General features: G+C 54.8%; 1 protein-coding gene across 9 annotated transcripts in view; it reads left to right on the top strand.

Moving 5' to 3' along the window:
• Positions 1-20,178, top strand: part of Arhgef10l (Rho guanine nucleotide exchange factor 10 like) — a 145,821-nt gene that overhangs the window by 79,594 nt on the left and 46,049 nt on the right. For 4 of the 9 annotated variants that reach the window (XM_055610914.1, XM_055610913.1, XM_055610912.1 and 1 more), the window contains 11 exons: positions 346-462; positions 2,792-2,900; positions 5,995-6,101; positions 6,436-6,513; positions 7,428-7,607; positions 8,540-8,656; positions 10,450-10,542; positions 11,278-11,451; positions 14,930-15,075; positions 17,136-17,150; positions 17,386-17,567. In XM_055610914.1, coding sequence (XP_055466889.1) covers positions 346-462; positions 2,792-2,900; positions 5,995-6,101; positions 6,436-6,513; positions 7,428-7,607; positions 8,540-8,656; positions 10,450-10,542; positions 11,278-11,451; positions 14,930-15,075; positions 17,136-17,150; positions 17,386-17,567 — 1,318 coding nt within the window. The remainder of the gene's footprint in view (positions 1-345; positions 463-2,791; positions 2,901-5,994; positions 6,102-6,435; positions 6,514-7,427; positions 7,608-8,539; positions 8,657-10,449; positions 10,543-11,277; positions 11,452-14,929; positions 15,076-17,135; positions 17,151-17,385; positions 17,568-20,178) is intronic. The other 5 variants (XM_055610919.1, XM_055610921.1, XM_055610918.1 and 2 more) reach the window with 3 other exon arrangements.

Genomic DNA, 20,178 nt, shown 5'->3' with positions numbered 1-20,178 from the left:
TTTGTGTTGTAAGCCTCATTGTCAGGCCGGGGGTGAGAAGACACAGTCAATGTATGAATCCCCCTTTGCCATGAGAGGGAGGCATGGGCTCCGCATTCTGCTGCCCAGTGGCTGGGGTTCCCTGCAGCAGAGTCCCAGCTTCGGCGGCTTGGCGTGCTGGGCTGAAGGCCGTGGGTGCACATTCCAGCTGGACCCACCCCGACTGCTATCCCATCCGCCTGCCCCGATTGTCCGTCTGCCGCGTGACCTGAGTCTCCTTTTCCCCTGTTGTCTGTGTTTTGTCTCCTCGCTGTCCCGCCTGCTCTTCTGCCTGCTCTCCTTCTGCCTGGCCGCTTGGGGCCCCAGCTTTCTCCAGACCTGACTAGGCTAAAGGAGAGATACGTCAGGACTAAGAGAGACATCTTGGCTTTGAGAGTTGGGGGTAGAGACATGCAGGAGCTGAAGCTCAAGTGCGATTGTAAGGTACTGTCTGTCCCTCTCTCCTGGCCTCAGGGGTCCTTTCTGCTGGTCCACAGAGGAGGGTGGGTGTGAGCCTGGGGAGCCTGCCCTCCATACATGTGACCTGGTTGCACCTCACATCTACACTGAAGAAGGGTGAAGCCATGAGCCAGCTGTTCTTACCACTTCCTGAGTTTTGCATAGAAGCTCCCTCCACCCCTACACCCCACACCTGCCAGAGAGATGCCAATGAGCCCTAAGAATGTCCACTGGCATTTCAACCCTAAGAGCCCCCCAAATAACCTGGGGTTCTCTCTCTCTCTCTCTTTTTTTTAAATGCAGATTCCTAGTTAAAACCTGACAGTCATACACTTATAATCTTAGTACTTGGGAAGCTGAGGTAGGAGGATTGGGAATTCAAGACCAGCTTGGGCTAAATGGTAGGACGAGGCTTTTGGGTAATGCTGTTGACAGCAGTAGATGGCCTTAATTGAGCTCTGTACATCATGAGCTCTATGGCCCTGTCGACCTGGGTTCAATCCCAGCCTCACTGCTTCCTCACTGAATGACCCTGGGCAGACCCCTTGGCTTCTCTGGGTCTGTATTTCTCTGCCATCAGTAGCAGCAGCCCTAGGGGGTATGTGGGGACTGGATGACGAAGCTGGTAAGCTGCTTGGTGATGTTTGGCCCTGTGAGCTTAGTGAGGGCGGCCACTACACTCCTGCCTGTCAGGTCCCCACGGCACCCAGGGGTGGATGTCTTTCCATCATCATTTAGTTCCAGGAAAGTAGGCAGTGGCTGGTGGCCACCCTGGCCGTCAACAGCAGAGCTGGGCTCTAGTCTGGCCATGCCAGAGTCTGACTCTGTCAATCCTACAGTTCCAGAGCCAGCAGCAGGAGGGGGAGGGGCCCCAGCAGACACCCTTGGAGGTTGTGACCCAAGAAGGGAGCAAAGAGCGGAAGCCAGGAGTCCATCGAGGCTTGCACTGTGCCGAAGGGTACACATGCCAGGCCAACTCAGGGAACCTTCTGGGGTATTCACCTGCTGTTCCTCTTTGCTCAGAAAAATGCCAAGCGGAAGGGTTCTGATGCTCCCTCAGAGGCCACTTGAGGGGTTCTGACATTGACAGCCACCCAGGGGTATAACAGCCATAGTCAAAGGGAAGGAAGGATACCCGTGTGCAGTTTTTAGATTTTCAGTGAGCCCAAAAATCATGACTATGGATCCAGGGAGGGGTGGGGACCGACTTCCTCTTTCCCTCATTTCCCGAAAGCCTGTTCCTAAAAAGCCACCAGTCCGAGTCGGTTCTCCAGACTCAGCCCCTCAAGGCTTTCAGTCACCCCACCCCAGGCTCTCAATACCCCCAGGCTCTCAGCCGTCGGTCCTCAGAAGTGTGTAGTCTTTCAGCCGAGAGTGAAAGAGCTAAAGAGGTAGACGTAACACCGTTGAACCCAGGAAAACCCTCTCTCCCGGATTTGCATGCTCATCTTCATCAGAGTCTGAGGAAGGAGGGGGTTTCCTGGAACATCCACGCCATGGCTCTGTGGCTCTTCCCATTAATAGTGAAATGAAATGAAATTGAGATTTCCAGTTCTTAGTCACACGGCACATCGAGTGCCCATCAGTCACACGTGGGCCCCGTAATGGACAGGGCAGATACGCTGTCCACCCTTGGGGAACAGTCTGGTAACTAACTAAGAGTGTTGGGGCAGGAGCAGGGCAAGGGGCAGCAGCTTCCTCTCAGGGTCCTCGTGGCCGGGTATCTGCTTCCCACTCTGAGCATGTCCCCTCACCTCAAGGCCTGCTTGGCTGGCTTTATTGACAGCACCAGGGGGTGGCTTCTGCATCTCGTGGCCTCAGTGTTCCCTCCCTGGGGGCAGAGGTTCAGAAAGAAACCTGGCTGTTGGGATGAGGGGTGGGGCTTCTCACCTGGCTCAGCTTGGGGAGCAGGTCAGCCCTCAGTGACCTTCCCAGACTTGGCCTGTTCCATCTCTGCTCACCTGGAAGGGTAGCTTGGGCTACTTTGTCTGGGGTTCAGAGAGATGAAATGACCTGTCTACTTGCTGAGGAGTGTCAGAGCTGGAATTTGAACCTGGCCCTTTCCTCATCCCACCACCTCCTTAAGTAGAGGGAAGAGGTTGGGCCCTCTTCTGCACACAGAGGGGCCCTGGGGCATGAGCATAGCACCGTCCCTGCCACTCCTGGCCTCTGCTGCTCACCCACCAGGTTCTCACCCACCAGGTGGGGGATGGAACAGGGCTGGCCTGCTCTGACGTCTGGGCTGAGGTCCCTTGGAGGCAGAGGTCCCCATTCCCCTCGGCACCCCCAACGAGCCCCCTCTGCCTTTACGCAGATGACTCAGCTCATGAAGGCCGCCAAGAGCGGGACCAGGGATGGGCTGGAGAAGACCCGGATGGCCGTCATGCGAAAAGTCTCCTTTCTGCATAGGAAAGACGTCCTTGGTGAGCAGGGCCGCTTAGCAGTGTACTGGGGGTGGGGCATGCTGTGGGTCATGCCACTGGCACCTGGCCTCTTCTGAACTGAACCCCAAGTGTCTGGGCCAGTACCAGCTTGCTTCCCACACCTCTGATCGGTGTGGCTGGTTTCTTCTGTGAGCCACGGGGCCTTCCATCAGTGTGTGGCCCTGGTGGTTGCTCTCCTGCCTCCTGGTTCAGCTGGCCTTATCTAGAGTCTTCTTTGTCCACCTTCATCTTGCCAGTACGTATTGAGTACCTCTTAAACATTGTTCTCAGTGAAACTAATAGCCTTTCTTCCAGGGGCTCCAGGGGATGTGGGGACACAATACACAGGTGGGAATGATGTTCAGACTCACATTAGTCCTGGTCCCTGGGGGAGTGGAGATGAACATGGGGTGGAGGTGAGAGGTGAGGCAGGAGAATGGCATTCTAGGATGAAGGCTGAGCATGTGCAAAGGCTCTGAGGGCTGTGAGATGTTGGAGAGCTGATGTCAACATTTCTGAAGTGTCTGTTGGGGACCTTGCTTAATCTTCACAGATGACAAAACAGGTGCAGACAATTTGCAGACAAAGGGACAGGTACAGAGAGGTCATAGACCTACCTGAGGACACATAGGCATGGGGGTGATGGAGGGGGCTGGGGCGAAAGGTCAGGGCCAGGTCAGTGTGGCCTGGTTGGATACTTGCCCTTGACTTTAAAGATATCTGAGAATCACCAGGGTTTTAGACAGAAGTGTCCCATGGCTGGGTTTGATCAGTTGACCATTTATTCATTCAACAAGCTATGGGCTACTGTGGATAGGAGCCCACAGTCCTGGGGTAGAGCTGTGAGTTGAGTGGCTAGGAATTCTGCCCTGCAGTCCGGCAAAGCGAATGCTCTGGTTAGGGTGATGGGAGTGAAAGGGTAATAAATAGGTAATATAATGTCCACTCACAAAAGGCGCTCTGGGGGATGGGGGAGGTTGCTGAGGAAGGGCTGTATGGGCTGTGCTGAAAGCCTGCAGCCCTCTGATGAGGTGGCATTTCAGCATCTGGGGTGAGTCATGCGGGTAGTTGTGGGGAGGGTTGGTTGGGGAAGTGACGCAGGTGGAAAGGGTCCTGTGGTGCCTTTTTGCTGCCCTGGTCTCAGCTGCCTGGGCCTTTCTGGCTTGCACAGGCCCCTGCAGGCACCAAGAAGGCTGGCAGCTCCTGCCAGCCCAAGGCTTCACCTGGGGCCAGCTACTGGCAGGAGGTGAGGGTTTTCTGCCCTCATGCTCACCTGCCCAGCCATTGTCTTGGCTCTTTTCCCTGCCCTGGCCAATCTTTCCAGATACTCCCAGTTTCCCTGAGGCCCCACTCAGCTGTCCATCTTTTTTTTTTTTTTTTTTAAATCCACACCAGGGCATTGATGCCCTCTTTCAGATAATATTCAGACTGGGGCCCTCAAAAGTTTCCCAGCAAGACTCAGCACCTGTGATGTGTTTTATTTTGGGGGACAACAGACAAGAGGACAGGGGGCAAAGATGCAGGACAGTAGGTTAATGGCCAGTGATGTCTGGACAGAATTCTGAGGGTGCCAGTCCTTGGGTGGGAGGAGGCCTCATCCGGGGAGTGCCTGCTGCTGACCTCACACATGGACTGGTGTGTGGAAGGCACATGGCTTCAAGCCAAGGAGAACCGGCAGAGCCTCCAGCCTCTCCGAGAGTGCATTTTTGCTGTTCTGTGCCTCAGTTTCCCCTTTCATGAAATGGGGCTAATAGCGGTTCCTGTTTTCTGGGACCATAGGGATGATGTCCACGTTACACACAGAAAGAGTCCTGCACAGCAGGCATTGTTCTTGAGGTCTGTCAGCCCTGGTGGCTTTTGGCACCAGGACAGTATCATGCTGACTTGGATCCCATCCAGTCTCTGTGGCCTCACAGCTGGGACCTCCCCCAGTTCTCACAGAGGAGACATGTACCCCAGGATGTACCGGTCACCCAACATACTCAGTCCAGTGCTAGTGGGCTGGGCCTAGGCTGGGTGTTCAGAGTTTATTCCCCTTCTACCTTTTTTGGGGGGGCGCTGGCTGGAATAGACAGGCCTGGTGGTTGGGGACTCTTTCTGGGACGCCCTCCCCACTCCGCCCACTAGCCCTGGGCCTAAAATGACCCTCCCCCGGAGGTGTTATTAATAGCCGGGCGGCTCGGATCACAGGCCAAGAATGTTCCCCAGCAGCTCATGGGGGAAGAGGAAGCCACGGAACCAGCGGCTGGGGTGGGTGCGCTGTAATGCCCGAGGCAATATGTGGGCCAGGCAGGAGGGTCTTCACCACCCCCATGCTCTCATCCGCTGTCCGTCCTCCTCCTCCTCCTCTGTGTCCTGCTCAGGTAAGGGCCTGACTAGGTGTCCCGCCTCTCAGGCAGCGGGGCTGGCTACCGCTTCTCTTTCTCTCTGTCTCCCACTTCCGGCTATCTGTGGCTGCATGGACTCTAGAGCTCCTGAGTAACAAGGGCTCATCACCCTGAGCCCTTGTGGGGGCAGAACCTGTCAGGATGGCCCTTTTGCATTCTATCGGGCCTCCTTCTTCTCTTAGGGGCTCAGGCTGCGGTCGGACTCTTTCTGCCACAGGCTGAGCCCAGCCCTGGTAGATAGCCTCTGTCACACCCAGCTGAGCTGGCTCCCTTTGGGGCATCTTTGTCTTTTGAAAAATGAAAGTGCAAAGCTGATGGGTTGATTATTTTAGGGCTGTATATTTTCTTCCCCCCAGTTTTTGGCATCCAGATGAAAACTATATTTAGTGTCCAGTGATGGGGACGTGAGTGGATGACCCATGCCTGGCTGGAACAGGCAGAGTGGGCGGGTCTCAGCAGAAAGTGTCCCCTGTTGTGGGATGCTGTTTTCTCATCCTCCACCTCTCTCCCCCCACCAAAGGCTCTGGGGGAGCAGTCGTGGACCACTGGGGTTCTGAGAGCTGGAGTTGGAGCTGACCCACTCAGCTCAGGGGCAGCTGTTTCCAGATACAATTTGGGTGCTGTTTGAGTGGCTCTCATCTCTGGGGTCTGAGCAGGGCTTTGGCCACCCTACCTTAGCTGCGCCATCTTCTCATTTGTCCTTCCAGGTGACTCGGAAGAAGAAGATATAGGGCTCCTTGAGGTTGGGGTGACAGACATCAAACCTCCTGCCCCAGAGCTGGGCCCCATGCCGGACGGCTTGAGTCCTCAGCAGGTCTGTGGGGAAGGGATGGGTGGCTCCCAGACTGGTGCCTTGGGCTATGCCAATTAGAATCTGAGGGGAAGTGACTCAGGAAGGGGCAGGGGTGGGTTTTAGTAGGGAAATGGACACTGTGTGTTCCATAATGTTGGTCTGGGGAGGGTGAGGCCCGTTTGGGATGATGGCTAAGATCTGCCGGCCCCATGACCTTTCTTAGTCCATCCCAGGTGGCTCTGGGTCTCCTGGGCCCTGCAGCTGTCAGCTCCCCTTCTTGCCTTTGGGACCCTTCACATGTCAGGGTTTCTGCTCCTCGGATCCCACACCCTGACTGTGCTCTTGGCCCGAGTAGGTGGTCCGGAGACATATCCTGGGCTCCATCGTGCAGAGCGAAGGCAGCTATGTGGAGTCGCTGAAGCGGATACTCCAGGTGCGACCTCAGAGGACTCGTGTGTGCGTGTGTTTGTGTGTGTGCGTACACGTGCGTGTGCGTGTGCGTGTGTGTGTGTGTGTGTGTGTGTGTGTGATGATGTTCCTCTGGGATGAGGGCAGGAAGGACCCTGGAGGACATTTTATAAAGAACATTTGGGAATTGTGATAGGTTTAAAGAGAAGAGGGCATTGCAGGGTTTTGCAAGGCCTCTATTTATAGGAAGAGCTGTATTCTGAAGTGAAATTGGGAGTCTCAGAAATGAAAGCGTCGAGACATGTACTCCCATGTGCCTGGAAGGGGCTTCGTCTCCTGGCCATTCAGATAGTCCTCAAAGCAAGGGTGTAAGGGACGCCCCCTCTTCCTCACACTGGGGTGCCCAGAGGACACTAAGAGATTTTTGAGAGACATGTATGTGGTACCCTTGTCTGGTTTGGGCCTCCAAGACCTGGACTCCTCAGAAATGTCAGAGTAAGGCCACCAGCCCAAGTGGGGTCAGTTTTGGACCCATATGGAGGTGCCCAGGCATCAGACGAGGTGTCTGGAGAGAGTTCCCAGCTTTGAGAGGTCAGGGAACTGTGGTGACCTGGGACCCTATAGCTCAGCCACATAGATGTCTCGGAGTTTCCCTACCAGCCAGCCTTGGCACTGAGCCTCCTACCCAGAGTCCTCACACACGGATGGTGTAGGTTGATCCTCTTCCAGGGTCGGGGGGGCACTGTGGAGAGACAGAGACAAGGCAGGAATGTCACATTTACGTAGAACCTCCTAGAAAGGTCCACAAAGAATTCAGGATGCTACTACTCGCATCAGGAAGGCCCCATTGGGGGAGAGGATGTCTGCCCAGTTCTGGGCCCGCCTTGTCCGGGTGGCCTTGAAGATGGATGGTCTCACCCCCCCCCCCCCATCCCGCAGGATTACCGCAACCCGCTCATGGAGATGGAGCCCAAGGCGCTGAGCGCCCGGAAGTGTCAGGCGGTGTTCTTCCGCGTGAAGGAGATTCTGCACTGCCACTCCATGTTCCGGATCGCCCTGTCCTCCCGCGTGGCCGAGTGGGACTCCACTGAGAAGATTGGGGACCTCTTTGTGGCCTCAGTAGGTGTTCCTCCTGAGCTGGCCCAGCTTCCACTCCTCGATTCCACTTCTCCCCCCCCCCCCACAACCTGGTTGCCTCATCTGAGTCAAGGATGTCAGAGCCTCTCAGTCATTGTCTCCTGCGCTAGAGGTTGGGCATGACACCTTGATGTTCCAGAAGAGGTGTGTCAGGCCAAGATGATGTTGAAGCCAGGGGGTATCGGCAGTACTGCCTAGAGACCAGCCTCATGGTGGCCAGGCAGGGTTCAGGTTCTTTTCCAAGCATGGCATGTGTGTGATCACTGAGCGCATGCCTGGGCATGCTGGCTCAGGCTGCATTCATGGCTCCAGGATGAAGCCTCAGGATCCAGGCAAGAGGCCTGGATCAGGGTCTAAGAGTCTGGTTCCACAACCTCGGGCAGATGTAAGGGTGTTTCTGGGCTCAGATTCCATACCTGTGGAATGAGGGGTGTGCTGGATTCCTGCTTATCAAATGGAAATCCCTAGACTTAGGAGAGAGGGCTGGCGAGAAATGATCAAGCCAGCTTTGCTTGGCAGCAAACCTCTGGGTTCTGCTGGCGGGAAGGATGGTTCTGAGAACGACAGTGGTTGGGAGAGCTCAGGTGTGACACCCCAGGTGGGTGTGTCCAGGGGACTGTGGTGAGAGGTCGGCTGACTTCCGCCTTCTGTAGCTTAGCTGTGGTTGCATCTCCTTGGTGAGGGCTTAGGGACATTGCCTTTCCTGGGCATGGTAAGAAAATAGATGGAACTCAGGCGGCATCGCTGCCCTGGGGGTACCCTCTCTCTCCTTTGGGTTCTTGGTTGCTGTAGAAAGACTCTTTGGTTCCTGTGACCTTGCCAGTCGCCCCAACTCTGAGCCCCTTCTTCCCTGAGAAGGCCGTGCAGCTTCTTTCTCTCCCATGTTGACGCAGTTCTCCTCCTGTTTCCTACAGTTCTCCAAGTCCATGGTTTTGGATGTGTACAGCGACTATGTGAACAACTTCACCAACGCCATGTCCATCATCAAGAAGGCCTGTCTCACCAAGCCGGCATTCCTTGAGTTCCTTAAGGTAGCTTGGGGCCATGCAGTCCTCAGACTCTAGGGGTGAGCTTGGGGAGGTGCCTCAGGAGAGAAGGGCCACTGTCTCACCAACTTCTGTGTCATGGCTATGGGCTAGAGTATCTGCAAACCACCAGTCCAAGGAGATATCCCTTCCTGCCCTGGGAGGAAGGTGAGAGGGTTAAAGGGTCTGTGGTCAGTTCAGGATCCTGGAACCTCAGCAGGATGCTGGGCAAACCTGGCACACAGATGGATCTGTGTGGTGGGTACCACAGTGTTACCTGTGTTCCCATGGGCTGTGGCTTCTTTGGTTGTGAAGTGACATGGCCATTTCCAGGTCTTGCATTTTACCTGGAAGCACAAAGTTCCAGGCTTTGGAAAGCCACAGAACTCTTGAGTAGCTGAGGATGGGCTCCAAGATCCTCTGTGGTGGGGTGCAGTGGGCAAGGGATATGAGAGCCCTGACTCAGGGACCTGTGTTCAAAAGAGGGTGGGATGGGATGCTGGGGCTTTGGCAGAAGAGCTCTGTGTCCCAGTGAAGAGGAAGGATGTGTACAGCACTCGTTTTTAAACTTTTTTATTCGTGGTTCCTTTAAGCCTCTCCCTTCTAATCCCTCAACCCTAAGTAGGAGAGAGGTTAGTAGGGAGATGGGGCACAGACTCCTTTACTTCTCCTGGCTGTTTAGGGTTAATGGGTTCTTTTAGGGATTATTACCAATCTCCATCAATAGCAGACACAGCAAGCAGTCTCCTCCAAGCCCCTGCATTGAAATATTTCTTTCCATCTGTCTCCGCCTGTCTCTGCACCACACCATCAGTCTCTGGTCTTTTCAAACTGCCACTCTCCACAGACCACCACCTCAAGCCACACTTTTCTCTTTCTAGGCTCTCATATTTATATTCTCAGAGCCCTAGACCACACCCCTCTCTGTGCTGCATGAGGCAGGCCATTACCAGCTGGCAATGACCATGTCCTGCATGAGGCAATTATCAGCTATGGGCAAACGAAAGCCCAAACTAAAATCCTATGGTTGGGATTAAAACAGAAGCATAACATAACTGAGTTTTTTAAAGAAACCAAATTTCCATTACAGGCATGGACCAGGAAGGCTTTTTCAAGGGGGAATTACATGTGACATGGGTCTGGGGGCAGACAGAGGGCTGTTTCCAGTGCAAATGCTGACAAGAGTCAGAGGCAGGAATGTGGGAGGAAGCAAGGCTGGAAGGATTCTGAGGGTGTGGGATGGCCCATAAAGAATGCTTCCTCAGGCAATGTAGTTTCATCTGGGCTCCTCTGGATCTTCAGGCCATGTGTGAGGCAAGAGTCCTTAAGGCCAGCTTTGAGCTGGGGTGGGAAACATGGAGACTGGTGGGGAAGCCATGAGGCTGTCAGCCATACGGGCCAGGACCCACATAACACACGTGGGTGGAGCAAGCAAGCAGACGATGGGCAGGACAGGGCGACCTCATGCCCGCTCTCACCCTGGCCCAGGCCTCTGCTCTTAGTTTACACAGAGGAAATTATAATGTTGGTTCCTCAGAGATGGTGGTAAGTAAACCGTTAGGTTTTCCAGTTTTGCCTTTGGTTGGGGAGCCTTCCCTGGCTGTTCCAGTCCCCTGAGGGTGTGGCTTTCAAAGGGTGTGCCAGGATGGGAGGCACACCCATCGTGGGAGTGTGGATGGGAAGTTGGACAGGATCCCGGAGCTCAGGGAGAGGTTCTTAGGAGGAGGGACTTGGTCTGGCCCCTGGTGCCGGACCTTTGCCGTTGAGGACTGACGAGTGACACAGCCTTGTCCCCACAGCGGCGGCAGGTGTGCAGTGCAGACCGGGTCACTCTCTATGGGCTGATGGTGAAGCCCGTTCAGAGATTCCCACAGTTCATCCTCCTGCTGCAGGTACCGCCTGGGGCTCCCCGAGGGTCAGGGGATGGCTGTGGGTAGGGAGGCAGGGTGAACCCCATCCGAGGCCCACTCCTGTGACAGCCTGTTTGTGCGCAACAGCATTAAAAAAAAAAAAGATTTATTTTATTTTAAATTATTGATGTGTGTCTGTGTGTGAGCTTGTGTATGTGAGTGCTGATACTTTTGGAGGCCAGGGACCCAACAATGCTAGAATTCCAGGCAGTTTTGAGCCACCTCATATGGGTGTTGGGAAATTAAAATTGGGTTTTCTGCAAGAGCTAGAACCTCTTTTAACCACTGAGCCATTTCTCTAGCTTGTGTGTGTGTGTTTGGTCATGAGGATCTCTTGCAGGGGTTGGTTTTGTTCCTCCATGTGGGTCCCAAGGATTGAATTAAGGCTGACAGTCTTGGTGGCAAGTGCCTTTACCTGCTGAGCCATCTTTTCAGCCCACAGTATGTTTCACACCTTGCTTAGGCAGGAGGGAACTTCCCGGCTGTCCACCGACCCCCCTTGGTCGGGTGTCTCTTAAGCACAAACACTGGAAGCCTGAAGGAACATCAGTCTGTGTGAAGCCCTGTGGTTCAAAGTCCTCAGACTGGGTCACCTGGCTTCTGAGAGGCTGCTGCCAGGCTGAGGGCCTGGTAGCATGTACCTGCAGTGACGCGGAGCCCTGGGCCTGGGCTCTCAGCTGAGCACGCCTTTTTTCACGCTCTCTCTAACCCTGGCAGGACATGCTGAAGAACACTCCCAGGGGCCACCCGGACAGGCTGTCGCTGCAGCTTGCCCTCACGGAGCTGGAGACCCTGGCTGAGAAGCTGAACGAGCAGAAGCGGCTGGCCGACCAGGTGGCTGAGATCCAGCAGCTGACCAAGAGCGTCAGTGACCGCAGCAGCCTCAACAAGGTAGGTGTGGCCTAGCCCTCCAGTCTGGTCCCCTGTGCAGCCATGCCTCACCTGCTGCTCCTGCGGCTTGCCAGGGTCACTCACTAGGTGGCAATAGCCTCTGAAGGTGGGGAGCCTGAGCCACTGGATAGCACATTTGTTGTGGTTCATGTTACTTTATGATAAAAGAAAGTTTATTTATGAATCTAATTACCAAGACAGAAACCGGAAACCATAGGCTAGTGTTATAGTTAAGTGAATGGATTCTGAAATTTCCAGCTAAATCAGCCTTTCTTTCTTTCTTTCTTTCTTTCTTTCTTTCTTTCTTTCTTTCTTTCTTTCTTTCTTTCTTTCTTTCTTTCATTATTTTTTTAATTTTTAAAATATTTCTTTATTGATTGATTGATTTTGAGACAGAGTCTCATGTATCTCAGGCTGGCCTCAAACTTCCTCTGTAGCTGAGGAGGACTTTGAAATTCTGACCCTCCCGCCTCTACCTCCCCATGACAGGATTACACGCATGCACTGCCATGACCAGTTTATGCAATGCCAGGGACTGAACCTAGGATTTTATTCATGTTAGGCAAGTGCTTTCCCCACTGGACCACACCCCCAGCCAGTGTGCTGTAATTCCAGTGCCTGGGAGAAAGAGACAGGAAGAGCCAGAGTTTCAGACCTGGGCCACACAGGGAGTTCTAGGACAGCCAGGGTTACATGCAAGACCAAAGAAAAGACTGTTGGCTGCAATCCCTGTTTCCCGGCAGCACGTGGGGCTTGGTGGGAGCCCCTCACGGCCCCACCCAGGCCTGGAGACCCTGCATCTGTCCTCTTGCTTCCTGGCTGGAGGGTGAGGTGGACAGGGGTGGTCTGCAGGTGAGGTGGCCTTCCTAGGGCCTGCTAGATGGCTGTTTCCAGAGGGGACATGGGATGAGGTCACAGGAAGTGTTCATTGCTCTGGGGAGTCCCAAAGGCAGAGCCGAGGCTAATGGCTTGATGTTCCTGGAAGGAGGTTTCAGTGGTGTGAAGAGAATGTCCTCTGTCCTGGAGGGTGGCCTGGGAGAGAGAGGTTCCTTCTGGCCACTATGCTTGCCAGTGTGTAGCTAAGACTGCTGTCTTTGACTTGTTTGTTTTCCCCCTGAGACAGGGTTTTTCTGTATAACCATGGCTGTCCTGGACTCACTTTGTAGACTGGGCTGGCCTCACAGAAATTTGCCTGCCTCTGCCTCCCAAGGGTCGGGATTACAGGGGTGGGACTTTTGCTTTTGACTTTAACTTCAGGTCATGGGATCAAGCTGGGCTAGGTCACCTGTGGTCCTGAAGTCCTGGCCTCCTGTGCGGTTCCCATCACCTGAGAGTGGTTGCCCACTTTGTTTGGTCTTACTGTGACTCTTGTTGGCTTGAAGGCCTCTGGTTTGCTTTACCTGTCCTGAGCCCAGAATTTGGAGTGTGTGGCAAGGAAAAAGGAGAACAGTGATGTCCTTGTGGAGAGCTTCCTTTTCAGGGTTCCCTGGATGGCTTCCCCAGGGGTCACTGTCCGCAACTCTGGACAGTACTGACTCCTCCATTCCCTAAGCCCACTGTTTTGGAATGTCTCTGAAGGGAAGGTGTCAGTTCCCAGAGCCCCCTGTGTTGGCCTCTGTGTTGGAGAGCCTTCTTTCAGAAGCAGCCAACAGTGCCTGGCAGGAGGAGAGAAGTCTCTTTGTACTGCCCTGGGAAGAGCTGTTTTTTCTTTCCTGGTGCATGCCTCCCTTATCCCCCCAGTCCTCCTCTCATGACCCCCCTCATGCCCCTGATACCCAGATGTAGCAGGAGGTGATCAGAGGCACTGGCTTGACATCAGGCTAGAGGACGAATGATCTGAGCCCCAGGTTCCCCTCCACCAAGCAAATGGTGAGCTGTGCAGGTGTGGATGCTAACATGGAGAGGGAATCAGCCGGACACTATGTGTGTCCCCCCTCCCCCGGCCCACCCCCTCATCCAGGGGCCTCTTTGACAACCTGGGTCAGTGTGAGGATCTGATCAGTGGTCATCCCCCGGCCATTACCCAGGGAGAAGTGGAAATGAAACTGGGAGGGGCAGAAACAGCCCCATGAGCTGTCTCTAAACAGCCGACTCAGGAGCCTCCAGAGCGGAGCTGGTGCTGGGGCAAAGCTGGGCTTTTTTCTTTTCAATCTGCGTGAGTGCTGACGGCCTGAAGCCGGGGCTTTCCTCTTCCCAGTGACGGTCTTGGCAATCGTGGCCGCTGCCATGGAGGGGGAGCCTTCTGCTGGAGCTGTGTTTTCACGTGCAGTCTATCTTGTCTATGGACACATATTTCTCAGAGGGGTTTCGGACAGTTTGGGGGTCCCTGTGAGGTGGGGGTGGGCTAGCTCAGGTGCTTGGGGTCTGTGAGTCTTGTCTCCTTAGAACATGCACTGTTGACGGCAAGATCCATTTTCATCCCCTCAGAAGGCCCTCCCTGCAAGGGATGATGTGAGCTGAGGCAGTTCAGTGGGTCATGGGGAAGCCACGGACCCCTTCCAGGTCAGGTGTCCCTGGAAAACCACGTCTCGCCAGGACAAAGATTCTTGAACAGTGTCCTCTGTGGAGTACCCGCTGCATGCCCTAAGGCAGGGTGTCCTGTGCCCTCCCAGGGCCACACTCAGTGATGCCCTGGTCCTGTTTAATGTGGTGGCCTCAAAATTCATGCTAGCCTTTGAACCGCGGCCTGTGTTTGCCTGGCGTAGCAGCCTTGCGTGTTACTTGGCTAGACTCAGTAGACAACACGTTCATTGCTTGTGTGATCTGAGCAGGGGAGGTGCCTTGAAGGTACTGAGGCCCCGACTGAAGCATCCTGGTGACTGCCCAGCTGGGGAGCATAGGAGTTACCCAGAGTCCGTGTCTGTTACCCATGAGCCTGCACTTTTGGTGACGGTGGTTACGGGGTCACAATACATGGCGGGTGATGGCAGAAGCCAGTTTACCAGAGAAGGAAGCTGGTGCATTCCGCTCTGGTCGGGCTCCCCGGGGTCTCCCTGGAGCAGAGAACCCAGGGGTTGTGCTCTGGTCTTCCCTGTGTCGTATGTCTATTATCCAGTGATAGGCGTTGACTCTGGGCCCTCCCTCCCTCTCCCAGCTGCCCCCTTTTGTTTTTCCTTGAATAGAGAATCTCTAGCGCAGGCTATCCTCAAATACCCTATGTAGCTGAGGATGACCTTGAACTTTCCATCCTCCTGCCTCCACCTCCCAAGAGCTGGGATTACAGGTGTGTGCCGCCACACTTGGTTTATGCAGTATGGGGATTAGAACCCAGGGCTCGCAGTGTTAAAGTCTGCCACATCCCAGTGTGTGGGGGGGTCTCACTGCATAGTCCAGGCTGGCCTGAGCTTCATGATCCCGCCGCCCCCACCAATCTCCCGAGCGGGGTTACTGGATCTTCTTTCCTGGCCTGGCGGTCTGTGCAGCATCGTGGGTGATGACACCAGCGTTGATCTTCTTCTCTGTCCCTTCCTTTCTCCAGCTGTTGACTTCTGGCCAGCGGCAGCTGCTTCTCTGTGAGACTCTGACAGAGACGGTGTACGGAGACCGTGGGCAGCTGATCAAGTCCAAGGAACGAAGGGTCTTCCTGCTCAATGACATGCTGGTCTGTGCCAACATCAACTTTAAGTAAGAGCCTGGTGCCAGGTGGGGTGTCCCCTTTCCGGGGACCTTTGTGGTCTGCTCCTCTCTCCCCAGTCTGGCGCCCGCCCCTATGACCCTGATTAGGTTTCAGATGCTTCACCTTCCTCTCGCCTCCATCATGCCCTGCTTTGTCCTTGGCCCCCAGTGCTAAGATTTGGGCTAGCCAGGGGCATCCCTGACCCCAGATTTACTGTCATTCACAGCCCAGGGCTGTGCGCTACAGACTCCACTCTTAATAGCTGAGTTAACAACCTTGAAATAGAAGAGGGTTTTCCTTGTGTCTGCCCTACAGCCCTGCTGCTCTAGCTCACTCGGGGATTTCAGAGCTGCTGGTACCCATCCAGAGACCAGAACGGTTTCTGCCCGGAGGAGCATCGTTTCCAGCCTATAGCAGGCTGCAGGAGCACCCGGAACTGGGCTGTGGGCTTAGCCCGAGATAGCAGGAACTGGCTGGTGGGGGGAAGGTGGCCTCTGGCTGCTGCTGGGACCTCACACTTGGCTAGCACAGGAATTCACACAAATGTCAAGATCTTTGGCGTTGCTTGACTGTGATGTAACGTGCTGGGGCCACGTTGCCCCAGGCCATGAGAGCCAGGGGCTGGGACCGTGTTCGCGACCCTCCCCACCTCACTCAGTGGGGAACTTGAGGGTATCCCCTGTGTGGGCCCATGGGCATTAGGGACGGAAGCCCTTCTGCGGTGCCCTCCCAGAACTCATGCTGTGACCTTTCCAGCAGGATCTGGTGTGTGTGGGGGGATCTCTGTTCTCCAAATCTGACACTTTAAGAACCCAGGGCACGGCCTGGTGTGGCAGTTTGAGTCCAGAAAGTGGAGAATGACTGTCAAGCCAGGCCAGCTCTCCCATCTCCCAGCTTGGGAACTCACAGTGTGTGTGCTTGCACGTGTGTGTGTGTGTGTGTGTGTGCGCACCCAGAGTTTTGTTTACATTCTGCAGCCAGCATTGTCTTGTGCGTTCCTGTTCATGGCCACAGAGTAGATCTGGGAAAGCTTGTGGTTACAGATCATGGGTCCTGCCAGGCACGCCTACCCACTGTCGTCCTGTCTTTCCATCTGCCTGTCGACTATATATATGGCTTTGTGCTGCTTTTCTACTTCTGGCCTAGTGGGGGACTTGGCAAGGAAGCCCCTGCCACAGGTGGATGTGGGCGCTCTCTCACCCACTTTACTCACTCATTCATTCATCTCCAAGTCCTGTGAATCTTTCTAAAACCCCTTTTTAACAGTGGCGTGTGTGTGTGTGGCTGTGTATGTGTGTGAGTGTGTAGGTCAGGGTACAACTTTTGAGTCATTTCTTAGTATTTGGATCCTGGGGATCAAACTCAGGTCATCAGGCTTGGTGGCAAATGCCTTTATCCACTGAGCCATCTTGCCAGCCCCAGGTACTATGAATCTTAAGTCCCCACTGTGTCCAGACATCCAGCAGGGCCAGGGGCATGACCACTGCCCTTCTTGGCCTTATGTTGTTCAGGGTTGAGTGTGTGTGAAGAATGGGGTTCTAGTGTTCAGGATTGGGGGTATCGGTTTGCTGATGTGGCTGAGTGAGTCACTAAACTCTGCTGAGCATCGTCTGTCCTGGGATCCTGAAGCCACTGGGGAAGTTGGTGTAAGAATCAGAGAGTCTGGCGGCAGTGGTGGGGCACACTTTTAGTCCCAGAGCTTCCGGGAGTTTTAAACCCAGCCTGGTGTACAGAGTGAATTCCAGGACAGCCAGAGCTGCACTGACAAACCCTGTCTCAAAAAACCAGAGAGAGAGAGACAGAGAGACAGAGACAGAAAGAGACAGATAACAGATACAGAGAGACAAACAGAGAGAGACGGAGAGATGGAGAGAGACAGACAGAGAGATCAGAGAGGATGGCTCATTTTGCCCCAAGGAGGCCTTTTTGTGGTTGCCGTCCATCCGTTCACACCTGGCCTAGGCGGCCATTCTGCTACTCTGGAGCTGTCCTCCCTCCATGCCTGCTGCCCAGGCCCCACAGGAACGTGCCATCCCAGTAACACTTATCCTTCTTGTTTTTTCCCTAGGCCCTCCCACCACAGGTAGGTAGCTCGTGGTTTGGGGACTCAGGCATGTGACTCTGGCTCTGGGCCTGGGCTCCCTGGGGCAATGCCTTGGTGTGGGTTTCCTGCACTGCCTGGCTTGGTTTGGGCCTACGGTCCCATGCTTGGGCTGTCTGGAGCCTGGCTGAGCTGAGGTGCTGGGAGCTGGAGCTATGAATGCTGCCTCCGGGCTGGGCTGCCTCTGGCTCTTCAGCGCCCTCCTTCTGTCCCACAGGGGCCAGCTAGAGATCAGCAGCCTGGTGCCGCTGGGGCCCAAGTACGTGGTCAAGTGGAACACGGCGCTGCCCCAGGTGCAGGTGGTGGAGGTGGGTCAAGATGGCGGAGCCTACGACAAGGACAATGTGCTCATCCAGCATGCAGGCGCCAAGAAGGCCACAGCTGCAGGGCAGGCCCAGAGTGAGTACTGCTGGTGTTTCCCCTCTCTTGCTGGGTGCATAGCCTGGGCCAGAGACCACGGGCTGGTGGGGGCTGGGCCTAGAGGTTCTTACTGTTGGAGCTTGGTGCAGATCTGTGGCTTCCCTTGCCCATTGTGGCCTCATTGCTGTCCCACAGCGTGCACACATTCTCTACCGAGTGCCAGACTCCCTCTTGCACAGCTCACACAGGGACAGAGGCCACGGGTGACTTGGTCATTGACCGCCTCCTGTGGGACCTTGGGTGGGGGCCTTCTGTTTGTTCCTAGTGTACGTCCTGGTACCCTGAGGAACTAGGGGGTACTCACCTTACTCCCTCATCCCCAGGAGCGCTAGAGAACTCAGGGTCTGTCTGTCTGTCATTTCCTGGGTCCATGCCTCCTCATTTTGACCCAATCTCGCAGACTCTGCTGGGAGACGGGAATTACTTATAAGCCAGAGCCTCGTGCCTTGTAGCATCTCCTTGTCCTCCCTCTGCCTGCAAACTGGCCTCCACCGCTGTGCATCTGGACCACTGCAGTGGCCTCTGGATGCTTTTCTGCCCCCTCCACCTTCCCTGACCCTGGCTCTTTCAGGGCCGTATGTACGAATGGAGTGTGGCCTGCCACTACACCTCAGCGTTCTGATGCTCTTCGGGTAGAGACCTGTGTGCCCCTCTTGGGGACATCTGCCTGTCTCCTGCCTCCCCTCCAGACTCTGCTATGGCTCCTTGGCCTCTCTGGGGTCCTGGTTTGGGAGGGTAGTGCCTTTGGCTGCAGGCTCTTCCCCAGTCTGTCCCCTTTCTTGCTGTTTGTGTCAAGGGTACCCTTCCTCATCTTCCCCACGCTGGTCTCTCTGATAACCTGAGCGTGGGCTAGAGCTCTGCCCTGGGTTCTCTAGACCTCAGGCTGAGTTTTCTGGGGTTGGCAAATTAGCTACTCTTTCCATCACTGTGACCAAGTGTCTGGCAAAAGCCATTTAAGAAGGGAGGGTTTGTTTTGGGTTCGGTTTGGGGATCGTTTCTCATGGTGGGGAGGGCGTGACAGTGGGTGTGTGAGGTCACACTGCACTTATGGGCAGGAAGCAAAGAGAGGTGGCTCTTGGTGTTCAGTTCGCCTTTTCCTTTTTCTTTTCAGTCCAGGACCCCAGCCCGTGGGACAGGGCTGGCCATACCTCATTCCGGGTGGGTCTTCCTACTTCACTTCCCCTAATCTGGAAACCCTCTCAATGCTCAGAGCTGTTTCTCCTAGGCAGTGCTAGATCCTGCCAAGTTGACAGGGTCAACCTTTGTGGCTGACAACTGGTTGCATGGAACCTTGGTTTCAGCCAGGGTGCAGGGTCCAGAGAAACTAAACCGCCTGCCTGGCAGAACGGAGTTCTGCACACAGCACCTTCCATGAATAAAAAGGCGCTTGGGTTTCACTTCCCCTCTTCCACCCCGGCTCTGCCCACAGCCCTGCCTGGGTGCTTGCCTCACTGGCCCTCAAAACTTTGGAAATTCTGAGGCCTGATTGCGACAGCTGTTCTGAGGCAGTCCTGCCATGCCCCCTTCCAGATCTGTGAGTGAGGTGGGAGAGTGGGGAAGCCTTCCACCCCACTTGTCCTCCTGGGTGCCTTCGACCCTACTCGACTCCCTTCCTTCTGCCCACCCTCAGACTGTTGCTCCGGGAAGCCCCATGTCCCTGACTCTGTCCCTCTACAGCTGTGTCCCTCAAGCCTGATCCCCTTGAATGGGGGAGAGACTGTAGATCCCTGGCTGGCCTTAGATTATTTTTTAATTATATTTTTATGCAAATATGAACACACAGAAAGCTCCCTGCAATGAACACATGTACCTTCAGCCGTCGAACACAAACAAACACAAACAAACACAAACTGGATAAAAGAATAACATGATAGAACAATTCCTATTCACAGTATTAATTTATTGAGACAAATGATGTTTTGCTTTATTGAACACAGCTCCACTCAGCTCCCAAGTCCTTGAAAAATGAATGTGATATTAAAGGGGACATGTGATGTAGGGGACATGGCATGTGCACCTATCTTTTAGCCGCTCACAACGAAAACCCAGAAAGAGGCCCATGCTCCTTTAGACAGCCTGAGAAATCATCATCTAGCCTGTGCCACCCTGTTTCCAAGGTGGCATCCAAGGACTTCTCTGCGCTGCCTTGCCCATCACTCTGTCCCCCGCCTGTCACCCTGGTGCCTTTCTCCCAAGCATTTTCTACCATCTGGTCCATTCACTCCCCCTCCCCACCGTCTGCCTATTCCTCTGGGTCCCAAGTCCCATAAGAGCAGGGACCCTGCCTGCCCCGCATAGCAGGTCCCCCACATGTCACCCAACAGTACTGCTATGAGCCTCAGTATCTTTGCGCATGCCTCGGCCACGCCCATCACATTCTGAAAGCTCCTCAGCTCTGCAGGCGTGACTGATTTCCTCTTATGGTCCTTGTGAGGCCTGCGCAGGCCGACTGTGGCATCACCCCAGGTGTGACACCTTCCTTCTGCTGGGACCCCTCTCCCAAACCCTGGCCCTGTTTCCTTCAGCGTTCCCACTGCCTCTTCTCTGTGGACACGGCTTACTTCTCCCTGTCAGCAGATGCTTAGCTTCC

Source organism: Psammomys obesus, unplaced genomic scaffold, assembly GCF_907164565.1.
Source record: "Psammomys obesus unplaced genomic scaffold, mPsaObe1.curated_primary_1811, whole genome shotgun sequence".
Lineage (NCBI taxonomy): Eukaryota > Metazoa > Chordata > Mammalia > Rodentia > Muridae > Psammomys > Psammomys obesus.
This window is presented reverse-complemented; position numbering and strand designations above follow the sequence as displayed.